The 18,661-nt window shown below is 53.5% G+C and overlaps 1 protein-coding gene across 1 annotated transcript; it reads right to left on the bottom strand.

The window, feature by feature from the left end:
- Positions 1–269: 269 nt before the first annotated feature.
- On the bottom strand, positions 270–1,829 carry LOC147964322 (uncharacterized). Its single transcript, XM_087526856.1, has one exon. The coding sequence runs from the start codon at positions 1,771–1,773 to the stop codon at positions 412–414; it is 1,362 nt and encodes a 453-aa protein (XP_087382982.1). The 5' UTR covers positions 1,774–1,829; the 3' UTR covers positions 270–411.
- Positions 1,830–18,661: the final 16,832 nt, after the last annotated feature.

Raw genomic sequence — 18,661 nt, 5'->3', positions numbered from 1 at the left:
CCATCTCAGTATGTTTACTGCACCGACATGGTGAAATTAGGCGCGTTTATGCAACATGTGCTTTAGCCATGATCTGTTGCTGTCGGTCTGTGGTGTCGGTTACACATGTCACCAAATTTTCCTGCTGAATTCAACAGTACAAACCTAAAACCTTCTAAGACCAACTTAACTGACATTGCATATTTAGTAAGACCTAATTACCATGTTGGAGCTTTGCATCTACTGTCAATTCTCTATCCAAGACTTCATGGTAACAGAGCACAATCAGGTCAGACACATACGTCCACTACCAAACTAACATCACAAACAATACCAAGCATAGCATGCATAGTGTTGCCTGAACTTTGTCATGCATATATGGTGAAGCCACTATCAAACTCACTATGTAGGAGGACTAGGAGCACCTGTACGTTAAGCCCTGGCCACCATGTCGGTGAAGCCCATGTCCTTGAGGAGCTCATCCACCTGCTGCAACTCCACCAGGGGCAAGCCAGTCGAGAGATCGTCGAGCTGTGCATCTGGGGTGGTGCTGTCAGGGAAGAAGTCGAGCGCCGGCATCTCCAGGAAGTCGTTGAGGTCCATGGCCGACACCTCACCGTCATCCGCAGCAGCGGCCGAGCGTGGTGGTTGCTTGAAGTTGGTTTCGGCCGCCGCGCCGTGCATCCTGACAGCCGCTGCGTCGTATGCTCCGGCGGTCTCCTCAGCGGCGCCGAAGCTGGCGAGCCCCTGGTCAGCTCGCCGCACCGGGTCCCAGATCTGCGCCGAGTACTCCCCGTGAAACGGGTACACGCCGGCGTGCCTCGACCGAGCGCCCAATGCCTTCCTCCAGGCCTGAATGTTCGAGCGCAGCTCCGGGAAGAGGTCCATGGGCGACTCCTCGCCGCCGATGGCGGCCGTGGGTGGTTGCTCGTAATTGGTCACGGCCTTGTCGCCGTACAGCATGACAGCCGCCACGTCATAGGCTCTCGCGGCCTCCTCGCCCGTGGCGAAGCTGCCGAGCCAGAACTGCTTGGCTCGCCGCTCCGGGTCCCGGATCTGCGCGGAGTACCTGCCGCTCCGGGGATGCCGGTACACGCCGCGGAACCCCGACCTGGGCGCGGCCCGCTTCTTCTTATTCCTCTCGGCGTTCCCCGGCGCCTCGCCCTCGCAGGAGACGCGCAGGAGCGGCGCGTCCCCGTCGTCCCCGTGCTGGATGGAGTCGGTGAAGGCCGCCGTCGCGCGGTGCAGCCCGACGGCCGCCGCCTCGCCCGCTCGGGCGGCCTCCTCGGCGGCGATGCAGGGCCAGATCTGCGCCCCGTGCTCTCCGCTCGGGGTCCCGTGCACGCCGAAGAGCCCCGACCGGGACTTCGTCACAGCAGCCGCAGGATGCTTGAGGTTGGCCTTCGCGGCCGCGGCGTGCAGCCTGATGGCCGCCGCGCCGTACGCTCCGGCAGCCTCACCGGCGGATTGCTGCTGCCCCGGGACCCTGATCTGCACCGTGTGCTTCCCGGGGCGCATCCGGTGCACGGCGCGGGGTCGCGACGAGGAGCCCGGGCAAGCCGTCGCCTCCCCTCCGTTGGAGGCCGGCCTGGACGCCGCCCGCTTCTTCCTGCTGGCCGTGACCGAGGCCGCGGCCTCATCGTGCTCCACCGCCATCAGAGCACCGGCCCGAGAGGGAGGGAGCACGTCGTCGGGTTCCTGGGGTTTTAGGGAGGCAGGCTCTGCAGCAGAGAGGCGAGAGGTGTCTTGTTTACCATCCGCAAAGAGCAACTCCAGAAGAGTCTTCCCCTCCATTTTGACGTCCCCGAGTCAAAACGCAAATTCAGTTATTCCCACTCACCTAACATTCATAACATGTTTTATTCAACTCGACTTCATTCATGATACAAGTCCAATCTGCGGCGCGCTCGGCACAGGGAATCGCGGCGGTAGTTCTCAACTACTCGAGGGCACTAAAACCGAACAACACGATTCGAAGCCATGGATGGGAACTCCCTCCGGAGGGTTTTGTGAGATTGAACGTCGATGCCGCTTTTTCTGTTGATGAAGGGTTGAGAGCAACGGGCGTTGTTATTTGCGACGATCAAGGCAGATTCATCTCTGCAAGCTCGTGTGTTATCTCTTACGTAACGGATGCGGCCACACTTGAGGCTCGTGCCCTTCGTGAAAGACTGATCGTGGCACGAAATTCGAGGTGTAACAAAGTGGAGGTGAATTGTGATTGCATCGAGGTTATCCAAGTTATGCAAGAAGGAGGCATTTTTTTTGTTTTACTTTTTTTGTGAGGAAGGAGGCAATTTGATCGCCCAGGCTGCGGCAATCTATGAGGAGTGCAAATTTTTAGCCATTTTTTTTTCTGGTTCTTCTTTCTTCCATTGTCCTAGGGAGAGCAATTATGTGGCATTGCTAGCTAGCAATGCGGAGGGACCTTTTTCCATGATGTGGCAAGTGGATCCTCCTAGTTTTATCATAGAGGTTTCGGCAAATGATGAAAACTTGTTTCAAGCTCAATAAAATGTCATGGTAGCTTTTAAAAAAAAAAAATCAACTTCATTCATACTCCCTTCTTTCCGGTTTAAAGGGCTCATCTTAAAATTTTCAGATTTTCATTATATTAGTCTCACTTTGAGTTTAGTTGAGTTAAATAGTTTTGAGTCCCACGCCACATTTAATGAGAGAGAGGGAATTAGTGGTTATGCATGCAACTTATTCTACATGCACCGTGCAAGTCCAATGAGAGAGAGGGTGATGCCGTGGATCTAAGACTGACAGTAGAATGGGGGGTAGGTATGAGGAGGCAAGATCCTAGCTATGGAGTAGTTGTACACACGAGTTTACGAGTTCAGGCCCTTCTCAGAGGAAGTAACAGCCCTACGTCTCGGTGCCCTGAGGCGGTCGACTGGATTGTATGTGTGTGTGAGTTTACAAAAGATGCGAACCCTTGTCCCAGAGGAGGGGGATGGCTTATATAGAGTGCGCCAGGACCCCGGCCAGCCCACGTTACAAGGGGTTCAATGTCCATAAAGAAGGAGCGTTACAGGTAACGTCTGTATTAAAGTGCTATAAATGATAATTAAGTCTAGGAGTAAACGCCCGACCGTTGCTGTATAGAGTGACTTTAGATATTCTGTTTGTCGAGTAATTTCTGTGACGGTCGAGTGACGTTGATTCTTCCGAGTGGAATGTCTCTGGTCGAGTGGATGATGGTACCCTTCGAATGCTTCTGGCTTTAGGGTGATGTCCTTGGGGAGGGCGTCTAGGCCAGACCTATGACCCTACCCTAGGTACATAGTTTCATCATTAGCCCCCGAATGGTTCGGGGCTTGAGTGGAGAAGGAGTTGAGAATTCCTCCGATTCAATTTTCATGCTTCGGGAGTGACTTATTGCGACCAAGCGAATGATCATGATGATCACAACTTCTTTTCAGTCGCCTTGATCCATTCCTGAATCTTCCGAGTGAACTTTACTGCGATGTCTTGAGTACTGATATGAAAAAGATATTATGTCTGACAGGTTGCCTTGCTGCGCGCGGATATCGTGGGATTTGGATTTTGGGGAAGCGTGCGGGACGGGGGAGGCCGCAGTAATCGGAAGGGATTAGGTGAGGCCGCCTCGATCACTGCGCCACCTTTTTTGCCACGTACCTCGCGCGCGACTGTTGCGGGATTTGATTGGATCGTCCGAACCCATAGGTCAGCCACTCGGAAGCGGCCCCATATAAGTGTGCCAGATTGGGGTTTTGTGCACAGCGTGTCCATATTCTTCTCCTTTCTCCTCTGTTTTCTCCGCCATCCCATCTCCACTCCCAGCGTCGCTGCTCCGTCGAGTTTCTCCTGCGGCCATGGGAAAGGAGAAGACTGTGGCTCTGGAGCGTGCGAAGAAGGCGACGGCGAAGGCGAAGGGGAAGAGGTCCAGCTGGGGCAGATCCTCATCAAGGTCTGGTCTGCCGCGCGGCTGGATCCAGGGCGACTAGATTCGATCGACAATCAGCCAAGACGACATCGATGATCTGGTCGAGGGAGGGCTGATTCCCCATGAATCGGCGCGGCTCCCTGAAGGAGAGACTGAACTGCGTCCGCGAGATGGTGAGTGCGTACTCCTCGCAACTCATGTCGACCGTGGATTTTCTCTGCCTCCCCATCCTTTCTTCCGGGGATTCCTGAACTTCTTTGGAGCACAACTTCATCATTTCAATCCCAACTCCATCGTATATCTTGCGGCCTACGTATCCATGTGCGAGAACTTCTTAGGTTGTAGGCCACACTGGGGTCTTTTCAAGCACATTTTCACTTGCCGTTCTTAGTCGGTCAAGAAGGCCAATCCGAGTGACAAGAAAACGCACGTGATTCAGATGTGCGGGGGTCTTGGGATTCAGATGAGGAACAAAAACACTTTCCCAGCCATGATCCTTCCCGAGTCGGTCCGGGGTTGGCAGACGACCTGGTTTTATTGTAAAGACTAGCCGACTCTAGGTCAGTCGACCGGGCTCCCTGTCTTTTCCATGGCTCGGGTCGAGAAGCCTTCCACACTGAAAGTGACCCAGAGGAGAGGGCGCAGGTGAAGGTGTTTGTCAAGCGGGTGGTTCAGCTCATCCGGGACGGTGTGACCGGTATGGATCTGCTGGAGGTATTCCTCAAACGATGCATCCAACCAGTCCAAACTCGTGATCATCCAATGTGGATGTACTCGGGCATTGAGGATTCCACTCGGATCCACCCAGAGGAGATCGACGAGGGCACGGTGGAGAAGTGGCTAAGAGGCATCACAGGTAACAAGGATAACCCCAGTAGGTCTAGGAGGGTCGCTCCATTCGACAATTCGCGCCAGCCAGACCAGGTCTGACTTTGGATTGCGGAGTACCTTTTTGATTAATCATGTAACCGCTTGTTGACGACTGGCTGTTTTTTGCTTTGCTTGTTATCTTCCAGGCTCTTACTGAGATGTATTCAATGCCCAACGGAGAGCAGGAGTAGGACTCGGAGGAGGAGGCGAGTGGAGGTGATAGTGGCGAGTGGCACTCGGACGAGGAGGATGGTGAGGAGAGCGGCGACCCGAGTGACGAGTAAGAGGTCGACTCGCCTCCTCGTGGAGAAAAAAGGTCCAAGCACACTCACGACCCGGCAAGCACCCCTGACGTGGTGGCCGTACCGACTGGGCAGTCTTCGAAGCGCCCCCGGACGTCTATTCCAGTACCGACTGAGAAGACACCGAAGCAACCCAAGACTACACCGCCTCCAGCACCGAAACCACCGAAGGCTACATCTTCCAAGCCGCCGAAGGCTTTGCCCAAGATCAAAGTGGTCATTCCTACTATCTCTGGGTAATAGTCCGACCTGACCCTTTAGTTGACTTGGTGTAACAAAACGTGACTGACTGAATGTTGACATTTGCAGTGCTGCCACCTCTGGGACTTCCACCCGCAAGTACGAAGACGAGGAGATGGAAGATGCGGTCACCTCTAACCTAGGTACAACTCTCGCAATCTTGTCCTTGATTACTTGGTCGATTAAATTCTGGTGACTCATCTGGGTCGGCTGATTTCTTTGCAGCCCCTCCCAATGTTATCGAGCTTTCGGATGACGATGAGGACGTGCTGCCGAGGCCCAGGAGGAGCAAGAAGGCAACAGCTAGCAAGACATCCCAGTCGGAACCGGCGACAGAACCAGCAGTCCAACAGCCCGAAGATGCGAGTAAAGTCTCTGTAACCTTTGCTGATCCAATGTCGAGTGCGCGTCCCGCATCGTCGACTGCACCAGTGCTTGCTTCAACCATCCAACTTCATGCCTCGGATCTCCAAGCCGCTGTGTCTGGACCATCCGTCCCCTTCTTCACCACTCATCATGTTCCAGAAAACCAGTCGGACGCCGCTGCGGAGGCTATTCGTCAGGCTGGCATAATGATGGAGCGGGTGAAGGCAGTGCACGAAAGTAGTTAGGCTGCTTATGATGCCAGCGCGGCTCTTCGAGCCAACGTCCAGGTAAGTTGGCTTCCGACTGAACTTGTTCTATTAGGATATGCTACCCGAATTTTCCTTCGCGCGATCTCTTATTGTCTTGCACTTTGAATCTGTACACCCACTGGGTGTTTTGTCATCTTCATTATTTGTGTTCTTCCACTCGGACTGGTCAAGTGGGATCTAAACCAGTGGGGGCACGCTAAGTGCACCCACTGAGTGTAGTCTCCGAGACCACAGTCGGCTGCTGGCAGTCGGCTGGGGTCTGAGCACTTCTTCCTCTTTTCTTTCTTCCACTCGGTCTGGGCGGACCACGTCGAGTGGGTTCTGAACCAGTGGGGGCATGCTAAGTGCACCCATTGGGTGTAGTCTCCGAGACCGTAGTCGAGTGCTGGCAGTCGGCTGGGGTCTGAGCACCTTTTTTTTATACTCGGTTTGGGCAGACCATGTCGAGTGAGATCTGAACCAGTGGGGGCATGCTAAGTGCACCCACTGGGTGTAGTCCTCGAGAGTACTGTAGAATGTTTGATTCTGCAGTAGTCTTAAAGCTTTATTCACTTGGATGTAAATAATCTTTGATCTTGTGTGTTGACATGTCTTTTACTCACTGTAGAAATCCTTTTCTCTCATTTCCAAGTTCGCCGAATTTGAGGAAAAGCAGAGGCAACTCAACCTTGACCTGGAGTTGGCTCAGCAGAACTTAAAGAAGGCTCAAGATGAAGTCGCTGGTATGGAAGGTAACGGCCTGTCGACTGCTTATCTTGACCATCCTTCAAGTTATCTCTTCGTTCTTCTGTTTGATCTAAATGTGTATTTTGCAGAGAAAATGAGGCTGGCCCTGGAGAAGAAGGACTTGGACCTTGCAGCTGCACAGAAGGAGGCTCAGGAGAAGACTGCCCTTGCTGACCAGAAACTGGCTTCGGTCGGAGCGCTAGAGGAGGAAATCAACAAGTTGAAGTCGTCTCTCACTGAATCCAACCGAGAGGCGATTCATCTGAAAAAAGATAAAGTGGCTCTGAACGACCAACTGGAAAGCATAACTCATAGGAGGAACGATTTGGAGGCTTATCTGAAAGCGCTCGCCAAGAAACTCTTCCTTATGCTCGAAGGTACCCCTTTTTACCCGACCGTTTTACTGTTTGCAAGTTAGTCCTGACCAGTCGACTCATTAACTCCTTGACTCTGCAGAATTCTGCCAAAACTTTGAAGAGGAGACTGGACGGATCGAGACGGGCTTGGATCCTATCCTTTCTCCAGTCGGCGACGAGGCTGCCATGAATGTGCTTCGACTGGAGTCTCATGTTGCCAGTGTTACCAGCTATCTTGCTCGTCTGAAGGTGGCGGTGTCGCGCATTGATGGATCACTCTCGCCAAGGGCAACGCTTCAGAATGATCTTGAGTCTCTGATGGCTCGACTCAATGAGGTCCCTGGTCGAGTGCAGGAATGGAAGAAGTCCTCTGCCTGATGCGGTGCTGACGTGGCTCTGTCACTGGTCAGGGTCCACTGCAAAGAAGCTCGAGAAGAGAAGCTGGCGGCGATCAAGGTCGCCAACACAAAAAGACACGACTTCCAGTCCTTCATGGAGACTTTCATTGCTGCTGCCACTCGGATCGCTGACGGGATTGATTTGGAAGAGTTCATCGAGCCCGCAAGTCCTCCTCCTGCCGAGTGAACAAACTTGATACTTAAACTTGCTTTAAATTGGCCTCGGAATGCCGAGTGGTTTTTGTAACCGTTAAACTCCTTCGGGCCTGACGCCCGAGTACTTTTATCTTCGTCCTGAAACTTTTGAGATTTTATCCAATCTTGGTTTATCTTCGGCATGTGCTTGCGTTTCCCTTCGAGCGGAACTTATTCTTCACACGGAATATTCTTTGAGATGCAACTCTGAGGGTGATATCTCGATCGATCTGCGCCTCGTCATCCTTGCGGATAGGGATGGAGCGCCCATTTGTACTTGTGGCGCGGCTCTGAGGAGTGGTTTGCAGCCGACCTGCACCTCGTCATCCTTGCGGATAGGGATGGAGCGCACATTGTACTTGTGGCGCAGCTCCATGGAGAGGATTGCAATCGACCTGCACCTCGTCATCCTTGCGGATAGGGATAGAGCGCACATTGTAGTTGTGGCGCAGCTCCGTGGGGAGGATTGCAGTCGACCTGCACCTCGTCGTCCTTGCGGATAGGGATGGAGCGCACATTGTACTTGTAGCGCTGCTCCGTGGAGAGGATCGCAGTCGACCTTCACCTCGTCGTCCTTGCGGATAGGGATGGTTTTTCAACTTAGGCGAGTACTAGACTACAGCTAAGCCTTCGAGTGTGAGGTTTGCTCATCGCTCGGTAGGTTTTTTGAAACTTAGGCGAGCACTGGGCTGCAGCTAAGCCCCCGAGTGTGAGGTTTTCTCATCACTCGATAGGATTTTTGAAACTTAGGCGAGTACTGGACTGCAGCTAAGCCCCCGAGTGTGAGGTTTGTTCATCACTCGGTAGGATTTTTCAAACTTAGGCGAGCACTAGGCTGCAGCTAAGCCCCCGAGTGTGAGGTTTGCTCATCACTCGGTAGGATTTTTCAAACTTAGGCGAGCACTGGACTACAGCTAAGCCCCCGAGTGTGAGGTTTGCTCATCACTCGGTAGGATTTTTCAACTTAGGCGAGTACTGGACTGCAGCTAAGCCCCCGAGTGAGAGGCTTGCTCATCACTCGGTAGGATTTTTTCAACTTAGGTGAGTACTGGCCTACAGCTAAGCCCCCAAGCGAGAGGCTTGCTCATCACTCGGGAGGATTTTTTCAACTTAGGCGAGCACTGGACTGCATTTAAGCCCCCGAGTGTGAGGTTTGCTCATCACTCGGTAGGATTTTTGAAACTCAGGCGAGTACTAGACTGCAGCTAAGCCCCCGAGTGTGACGTTTGCTCATCACTCGATAGGATTTTTGAAACTTAGGCGAGTACTGGACTGCGGCTAAGCCCCCCGAGTGTGAGGCTTGCTCATCACTCGGTAGGATTTTTCAAACTTAGGCGAGCACTGGACTGCAGCTAAGCCCCCGAGTGAGAGGCTTGCTCATCACTGATACGTCTCCGCCGTATCTAATTTTCCAAACACTTTTGCCCTTGTTTTGGACTCTAACTTGCATGATTTGAATGGAACTAACCCGGACTTACGCTGTTTTCAGCAGAATTACCATGGTGTTATTTATGTGCAGAAACAAACGTTCTCGGAATGACCTGAAACTTCACGGAGCAACTTTTTGAAAAATATAAAAAATACCTGCAAAAGATGAAGGCTAGGGGCCCACCACCTGTCCACGAGGGTGGGGGCATGCCTGCCCCCCTAGGGCGCGCCCCCCTACCTCGTGGGCCCCCTGGTGCCTCTCTGACTCCAACTCCAACTCTATATATTGTGTTTCGGGGAGAAAAAAATCAGAGAGAAGAATTCATCACATTTTACGATATGGAGCCGCCGCCAAGCCCTAAAACCTCTCGGGAGGGCTGATCTGGAGTCCGTTCGAGGCTCCGGAGAGGGGAATCAGTCGCCATCATCACCATCAACCATCCTCCATCACCAATTTCATGATGGTCACCGCCGTGCGTGAGTAATTCCATCGTAGGCTTGCTGGACGGTGATGGGTTGGATGGGATCTATCATGTAATCGAGTTAGTTTTGTTAGGATTTGATCCCTAGTTGATACGTCTCCAACGTATCTATAATTTTTATTGCTCCATGCTATATTATCTACTGTTTTGGACTATATTGGGCTTTATTTTCCACTTTTATATTATTTTTGGGACTAACCTATTAACTGGAGGCCCAGCCCAGAATTGCTGTTTTTTTTGCCTATTTCAGTGTTTCGAAAAAACGGAATATCAAACAGAGTCCAAACGGAATAAAATCTTCGGGAACGTGATTTTAACACCGAACGTGATCCAGGAGACTTGGACCCTGCTCCAAGGAACAAAAGAGGCGGTCACGAGGGTGGGGGGCGCCCCCCTCCTAGGGCGCGCCCCCCTGCCTCGTGGGCCCCTCATTGCTCCTCCGGCGTACTTCTTCCTCTTATATATACACATGTACCCCCAAACAATCAGAACAGGAGCCAAAAACCTAATTCCACCGCCGCAACTTTCTGTATCCACGAGATCCCATCTTGGGGCCTGTTCCGGAGCTCCGCCGGAAGAGGGCCGTCATCACGGAGGGCTTCTACATCATCCTAGCCCCTCCGATGAAGTGTGAGTAGTTTACCTCAGACCTTCGGGTCCATAGTTAGTAGCTAGATGGCTTCTTCTCTCTCTTTGAATCTCAATACAAAGTTCTCCCCCTCTCTTGTGGAGATCTATTCGATGTAATCTTCTTTTTGCGGTGTGTTTGTTGAGACCGATGAATTGTGGGTTTATGATCAAGTCTATCTATGAATAATATTTGGATCTTCTCTGAATTCTTTTATGTATGATTGGTTATCTTTGCAAGTCTCTTCGAATTATCCGTTTGGTTTGGCCAACTAGATTGGTAGTTCTTGCCATGGGAGAAGTGCTTAGCTTTGGGTTCGATCTTGCGGTGTCCTTACCCAGTGACAGAAGAGGCAGCAAGGCACGTATTGTATCGTTGCCATCGAGGATAACAAGATGGGGTTTATTTCATATTGCATGAATTTATCTCTCTACATCATGTCATCTTGCTTAAGGCGTTACTCTGTTTTTAACTTAATACTCTAGATGCATGCTGGATAGCGGTCGATGAGTGGAGTAATAGTAGTAGATGCAGAATCGTTTCGATCTACTTGTCACGGACGTGATGCCTATATACATGATCATGCCTAGATATTCTCATAACTATGCTCAATTCTGTCAATTGCTCAATAGTAATTTGTTCACCCACCGTAGAATACTTATGCTCTTGAGAGAAGCCACTAGTGAAACCTATGGCCCCTGGGTCTATTCTCAACATATCAATCTCCATCACTTTAATCTTGCTTTGCTTTTTTACTTTGCCTTTACTTTTTACTTTGCATCTTTATAACAAAAATACCAAAAATACTATATCTATCAGATCTCACTCTCGTAAGTGATCGTGAAGGGATTGACAACCCCTAATCGCGTTGGTTGCGAGTAGCTATCGCTTTGTGCAGGTACGAGGGACTTGAGCGTGGGCTCCTACTGGATTAATACCTTGGTTCTCAAAAACTGAGGGAAATACTTATGCTACTCTGCTGCATCATCCCTTCCTCTTCGGGGAAAACCAACGCAAGCTCAAGACGTATCAAGAAGGATTTCTGGCGCCGTTAGCGGGGAGTCTACGCAAAAAGTCAACATACCAAGTACCCATCACAATCCCTATCTCCCGCATTACATTATTTTCCATTTGCCTCTCGTTTTCCTCTCCCCCCAATTCACCCTTGCCATTTTAATCGCCCTCTCTCTCCCTATCCTCCCTGTCGGATTTCGGGTTCCGGCAGACCCTTGAGGTTCAAACTCTGGGGTGCGCGCGGAGATCTCTCCCCTACCGATCTATGTCTGATCCTCTCGTGCGAACTAAGATGAAAATGATGAACAACACAAGAGACACGAGGTTTATACTGGTTCGGGCCACCGTTGTGGTGTAATACCCTACTCCAGTGTATGGTGTGGTGGATTGCCTCTGGGGCTGATGATGGACAGTACAAGGGAAGAACAGCCTCGCAAGGGGTGTTCTTGAGCTGGTGTGGTGTGTTCTACTTAGTCTCTACTGGGTTTCTCCCCCTCTTCTCTCCCTTTGTGCATGCTAGCTCTATTTATAGAGGCCCTGGGCCTCTCCCCGAATAATTGAGCGGGAAGGGCACCAACAATTGTCCATTTTGAAGGGAACATCTAGTACAAATTATCCTGACCAAAGGTGGTCTTCGGCTGCCAAAAGCACTGGTGATGACGCCGTCTTGGGCTCCATGGTGACCTCCGTCCGGCCGTCCGACTGGTCTTGGTCTCGTTGCACCGGAATGGTAACCTTTGCCTGATACCTTGGCCTGTTCTTGCCCCCTTTGCACCAAAGGGGAAACAAGGACCCTGCGCAGGCCGGTGCCCGCGTGGCGCCCGCCTGGCCTTGATCGTCATGGCTTGCATCATGGGATCCTCGCGAGGTACCCTTGCATTGATCTCTCTGCCTCCTCGTGAGCCTGCCTGATGAGGCCACTCTTGAGGAAGCTCCTGTCGTCCGCCCCGCGAGGCTTGGCCCCTCGCGAGGGTCTTGAGCTTGGGCTGATGAAGATGGGCCGCACTGGGCCCCCACCTGAGCCACGCCGCAGGCAGGCAAGTCTGGGGACCCCCGTTCCCAGAATGCCGATAGTAGCCCCCAGGCCCAAGGTGCGCGCGGGCTTGGCTTAGCAGAGAAGTGAAGGGGCAAGCGCGAAGTGCCGTGGGCCCTAACAGCCTGCGGCCTTGGGCGCCGCGTGGCGGTTGATTGGACGTGGGCGTCTGCACTTCCCATGACGCCTCGGCAACTGCACGACTTGACAAGTCCCTGCATGTAGAGATATGGGTCATGATTACCTAAGGTCATGGTGCTCGGCGGTTGGCCTTCCCCGGCTATAAGTACGGGGCCATGTGAGCTTCCTCAGTTCACCCCTTTCTGCTACTCCCTTCTTCTTCTTGGCCACTCGCGGTTCTCATGGCTCCGAAGAGATTCTCGGCCACAGAGAAGGGAAAGGCCCTCCAGGCAGGGCCCGACTCCCCCCGTCCAGGCGCGGCCGGGGTCGTCCTCGCAAGCATCCCGCAGTCCCCGCAGCGGCTTCCCGCGGCCACGGAGGCGGTTCCCTGCGCGGTGGTGAGCGCTCGGCTGCCGAGGGGAGGCATGTCGTGACCGCGCGGCCCCCAGGCCATGCTTTCGCTCGGCGGAGGTGCTGCCGGAGTTCGTCGTGTGGTCGACGGACTCGACCAGCACCTGGCTCCAGCTCCCCCGCTTCTTTGTAGGTGAGCTGCCGGCCAGCGCCCGGTGCGGCTTCTGGCTCCAGGCGGATGGTTGCTGCAGCAGGGCCTTCTGGGCTTCGCTGGAGGTCTCCCCTTCCGGAAATGGGGCCCTGACCCGCGGCTGGCAAACGTTTGCCCGCGCGCGCGGCCTGGGTCAGTGGTGCACCCTGCACTTCAAGTTCGATGGCGATGCCACCCTCTACGTGAGGGTGTTTGGGGAAGATGGTCGCCGCGCTGGGTGCTGCCCTGAAGATGGTGACCGCGGCCGCCTGCCCAGCCCCGGCACCGACAAGGATGAAGACAGCGCCAGGCGTGCCGGCGGCGGTGCCCGGGGCTCGCCAAGTTTCGGCGACTCTCCCTCAGGCAGCAGCTCCTCCAGCGGTGGCCGCGACCAGCCCCCGCGCCATCGCGCCCGCCTGGGTGAAGGCAGCGGGTCCACCCGCCGCCGCGCCCTGGTGAAGCGAGAGGAGGCGTCCGCCTGAACCCCAGGAGCAGCTTGAGCTTTTGCTGTAGGTTGGTGTTGGACAGGTCGTGTCCATTTTATTTCCGTCCTTTCCTGCGTAAGAAGGTAGTACAGGGCCCCGTGGGGGCATGTTAGAACTGTTGCTATCAAGTGTCGCGTTGCCTTTGCCATTTCTGCGCTATGTTTCCATGCTGCGTGTCCATGTGCGCGAGTCATTTGAGCTTGGTGGAGCTTGACGCGGCCCTCGCCTCCGGAGGCTGAGGCCTCGTCGTGCGCTTCATGCCCTGCAAGGATTAGTTAGAGGGGTAACCTTTGGTCTCGGCAGCGGGGGCGATCAGCCTAGGTCCTGCGTTTGTGTCGCGATGCCCGTGAGGCATGGACTGGGAGGGGTGCTCCCGCAGAGGACTCAGACAGGAAAGCTCCAGACGATCGGGGCAGAAGACGCTCGCGAGGGCGCCCGCGAACATCCCTCGCGAGACTTGTGCGAGAGAAAATGAGGCGAGTGGATGAAAAAGACAGAGAGTCACAAGCCAAGAACGCCAACAACTCCAATAAGACTTCAAACGGGAATAAACACGCCAACTGCAGAAAGCAAATGAAAAAGCCGCGTCCGGCACCTATTCTAGTCTTCGATGTCTTCTCACCAGCGCGGAGCTAAGTGCTGCCACTGGGCGTGGGCGGGAGCCCCCGAGGCCCAAGGGCGGCACTCCGGAGACTCCGGGGCATGTACTGTCCCACTCATTATTACGTGAGAGTGTCACGGGCGGCGAGCTTCACAGGCGTTTGCCTTCTTCACAGGCACCGGGCCTTTCCCAAAATGTGATAGCTTCACAGGCATTGGCCTTCTTCACAGGCACCGGGCCTTTCCCAAAACACGATAGCTTCACAGGCATTGGCCTTCTTCACAGGCACCGGGCCTTTCCCAAAACATGATAGCTTCACAGGCATTGGCCTTCTTCACAGGCACCGGGCCTTTCCCAACACGCGATAGCTTCACAGGCATTGGCCTTCTTCACAGGCACCGGGCCTTTGCTAGGCCCTAGGCCTCACTCAGGGGTAGAACCTCCAGAGATGTTGAATGTTCCATGCGTTCTGGATGGGTACTCCCTCCGGAGTCTCCAAGCGCGCGGAGCCAGGCCTGAAAACATGAACAACCTTGAACAGGCCCTCCCACATGGGAGAGAGCTTGTGCAGCCCCTCCCTGGAGAGAACCCGTCTGAGCACGAGATCCCCTACCTCAAGGGTCCTGGGGCGGATGTTGCGGCAGTGGTATCGTCGTAGCGCCTGTTGATACCTTGCCGCTCGCAGTGCGGCTTCCCGACGGCGTTACTCCCCCAGCACGAGATTCGTCCCCTGCATGGCGTCCTGCTGAGCCTCGTTGAATGCCAGGACCCGTGCGGAGCGACACCTGACCTCGTGAGGGAGAACAGCCTCTGCTCCGTACACGAGGAAGAACGGGGTCTCGCCATTCGGCTTGGTCGCTTTCATGTGGATTGACCACAACACGGACTGGAGCTTGTTGTACCAGCCCCTGCCACAGGCCTCCAGCTTCTTCTTGAAGGTCCTGGCCTTGAGGCCCCTCAGGACCTCGGCGTTGGCTCGTTCAGCCTGGCCATTGCTCCGGGGGTGTGCTACCGAAGTGTAGCATATCTGCGTTCGAAGGTTAGCACAGTATGTTTTGAAGAGATTACTGGTGAATTGCGAACCGTTGTCAGTGATGATGCGGTTAGGCACCCCAAACCGGCTCACGAGGCCCTTGATGAACTTGACTGCCGAGCCTGTCGGGATTGTGCGGACAGCTTCCACCTCGGCCCACTTGGTGAACTTGTCCACAGCTACGTAGAGGTAGCGATAGCCCCTTGGCGCCCGAGGGAACGGGCCCAGAATGTCCAACCCCCACACTGTGAACGGCCATGAGAGGGGTATGGTCTGCAGACCCCCCGTGGGCTGATGGATCTGTTTAGCGTGAAACTGGCAGGCCTCGCAAGCCTTCACCAGCTCAACGGCATCGTTGAGTGCCGTGGGCCAGTAGAACCCGCTGCGGAACGCCTTGCCGATGAAGGTTCGCGACGACGAGTGGTGCCCGCAGTCTCCGCTGTGTATGTCTGCCAGCAGTTCCTTTCCTTGCTCCCTGGAAATGCAACATAGGGACACGTCATTTGGCCGCTTCCTGTAGAGCTCGCCATCCTGGATGCAATAAGTTGTGGCCTGCAGTGCCACACGCTCCGCCTCCTCCTCGTTCTCTGGCAGAATCCCTTGCATCAGGTAGTCCTTGAGCTCTGGGATCCAACATCCCTCCTGAGGCTCCAATGCCAGGAGCAGGCGTGCCCCCTGAGGCCGTGCCGTAGACCGGAGCTCCCGAGGCAGGCGGCTGAGGAGGCTCCTCCCTTGGTTGCGCCGTGCCCGATAGCGACGGCACCGCCGAGGGCTTGAAGAGTCGCTCCTCGAAGACGCCAGGTTCCTACGGTAGCCGCCTAGACGCCCTCTTGGCAATGTCATCGGCCTCCTGATTGGTGCCGCGAGGCACATGCTGCAGCTCCAGCCCCCAGAACTGTTTCTCCATCCTGCGGACTCCAGCGAGGTAAGCTTCCATGTGCTCGTCCTTTGGCTCGTATATCTTGTTGGAGAAGTTGACGAGGAGCTGTGAATCGCCCTTGATGGTGAGGCGCTTTACCCCTAAGGCGATCGCGGCTTTCAAGCCTGCTATCAGGCCTTCGTACTCTATTATATTGTTGGAGACCTTCTCTCTGTGCTGGAAGCAGAGTTGCACGGCGTAATAGAGTTTGTCCTGAGTGGGGGATACGAGCACCGCGCCAGCTCCCACACCATGTCGGGAGAACGCCCCATCGAAGTACATGACCCAGCCGTCCGGCGCTTCGCTTCCTGGGGAAAGTGACCGGTCTTCGCCTGCCTTGAGACCCGGTGCTTCTGCCCATTCTGCCACGAAATCCGCAAGTGCGGCTCCCTTGATGACCCTGGTCGTACTGAATTCCAGCTGAAATGCTTGTAGTTCGATGTTCCATTCAGCGACCCTTCCAGTTGAGTTGGGGCTCCTGAGTGTTGGAAATATGCCCTAGAGGCAATAATAAAATGATTATTATATTTCCTTGTTCATGATAATTGTCTATTATTCATGCTATAATTGTATTATCCGGAAATCGTAATACATGTGTGAATACATAGACCACAATGTGTCCCTAGTGAGCCTCTTGTTGACTAGCTCGTTGATCAATAGATAGTCATGGTTTCCTGGCTATGGACATGGGGATGTCATTGATAACGGGATCACATCATTAGGAGAATGATGTGATGGACAAGACCCAATCCTAAACATAGCACAAGATCGTATAGTTCGCTTGCTAGAGTTTTTCCAATGTCAAGTATCTTTTCCTTAGACCATGAGATCGTGTAACTCCCAGATACCGTAGGAGTGCTTTGGGTGTACCAAACGTCACAACGTAACTGGGTGACTATAAAGGTATACTACGGGTATCTACGAAAGTGTCTGTTGGATTGACACGGATCAAGACTGGGATTTGTCACTCCGTATGACGGAGAGGTATCTCTGGGCCCACTCGGTAATGCATCATCATAATGAGCTCAAAGTGACCAAGTGTCTGGTCACGGGATCATGCATTACGGTACGAGTAAAGTGACTTGCCGGTAACGAGATTGAACGAGGTATTGGGATACCGACGATCGAATCTCGGGCAAGTAACGTACCGATTGACAAAGGGAATTGTATACGGGGTTGCGTGAATCCTCGACATCGTGGTTCATCTGATGAGATCATCGAGGAGCATGTGGGAGCCAACATGGATATCCAGATCCCGCTGTTGGTTATTGACCGAAGAGCCATCTTGGTTATGTCTACATGTCTCCCGAACCCATAGGGTCTACACACTTAAGGTTCGGTGAAGGGTTGTAGAGATATGTATATGCAGCAACCCGAAAGTTGTTCGGAGTCCCGGATGAGATCCCGGACGTCATGAGGAGTTCCGGAATGGTCCGGAGGTAAAGAATTATATTTAGGAAGTGCTATTTCGGCCATCGGGACAAGTTTCGGGCTCACCGGTATTGTACCGGGACCACCGGAAGGGTCCCGGGGGTCCACCGGGTGGGGTCACCTATCCCGGAGGGCCCCATGGGCTGAAGTGGGAGGGGAACCAGCCCCTAGTGGGCTGGCGCGCCCCCCTTGGGCCTTCCCCTGCGCCTAGGGTTGGGAACCCTAGGGTGGGGGGCGCCCCACTTGCCTTGGGGGGCACTCCACCCCCCTTGGCCGCCGCCCCCTTGGGAGATTGGATCTCCAGGGCCGGCGCCCCCCTTTGGGGACCCTATATATAGAGGGGAGGATGTTGGATATATGCCCTAGAGGCAATAATAAATTGGTTATTATTATATTTCCTTGTTCATGATAATCGTTTATTATCCATGCTAGAATTGTATTGATAGGAAACTCAGATACATGTGTGGATACATAGACAACACCATGTCCCTAGTAAGCCTCTAGTTGACTAGCTCGTTGATCAATAGATGGTTATGGTTTCCTGACCATGGACATTGGATGTTGTTGATAACGGGATCACATCATTGGGAGAATGATGTGATGGACAAGACCCAATCCTAAGCCTAGCACAAAGATCGTGTAGTTCGTATGCTAAAGCTTTTCTAAATGTCAAGTATCATTTCCTTAGACCATGAGATTGTGCAACTCCCGGATACCGTAGGAATACTTTGGGTGTGCCAAACGTCACAACGTAACTGGGTGGCTATAAAGGTGCACTACGGGTATCTCCGAAAGTGTCTGTTGGGTTGGCATGAATCGAGACTGGGATTTGTCACTCCGTGTGACGGAGAGGTATCTCTGGGCCCACTCGGTAGGACATCATCATAATGTGCACAATGTGATCAAGGAGTTGATCACGGGATGATGTGTTACGGAACGAGTAAAGAGACTTGCCGGTAACGAGATTGAACAAGGTATCGGGATACCGACGATCGAATCTCGGGCAAGTACAATACCGCTAGACAAAGGGAATTGTATACGGGATTGATCGAATCCTCGACATCGTGGTTCATCCGATGAGATCATCGTGGAACATGTGGGAGCCAACATGGGTATCCAGATCCCGCTGTTGGTTATTGACCGGAGAACGTCTCGGTCATGTCTGCATGGTTCCCGAACCCATAGGGTCTACACACTTAAGGTTCGATGACGCTAGGGTTATAAAGGAAGTTTGTATGTCGTTACCGAATGTTGTTCGGAGTCCCGGATAAGATCCTGGATGTCACGAGGAGTTCCGGAATGGTCCGGAGGTAAAGATTTATAGATGGGAAG

This window comes from Triticum urartu, chromosome 6A (genome assembly GCF_056163025.1).
Source record: "Triticum urartu cultivar PI428250 chromosome 6A, HENAU_Tu73, whole genome shotgun sequence".
In the NCBI taxonomy this organism is placed as follows: Eukaryota; Viridiplantae; Streptophyta; class Magnoliopsida; order Poales; family Poaceae; genus Triticum; species Triticum urartu.
The sequence above is the reverse complement of the archived record's forward strand: the minus strand, read 5'-3'. Positions and strand labels throughout refer to the sequence as shown.

Excerpts from the sequence above, each read along its gene's own strand:
- LOC147964322 (XM_087526856.1), bottom strand. The coding sequence starts at position 1,773 with ATGGAGGGGAAGACTCTTCTGGAGTTGCTCTTTGCGGATGGTAAACAA.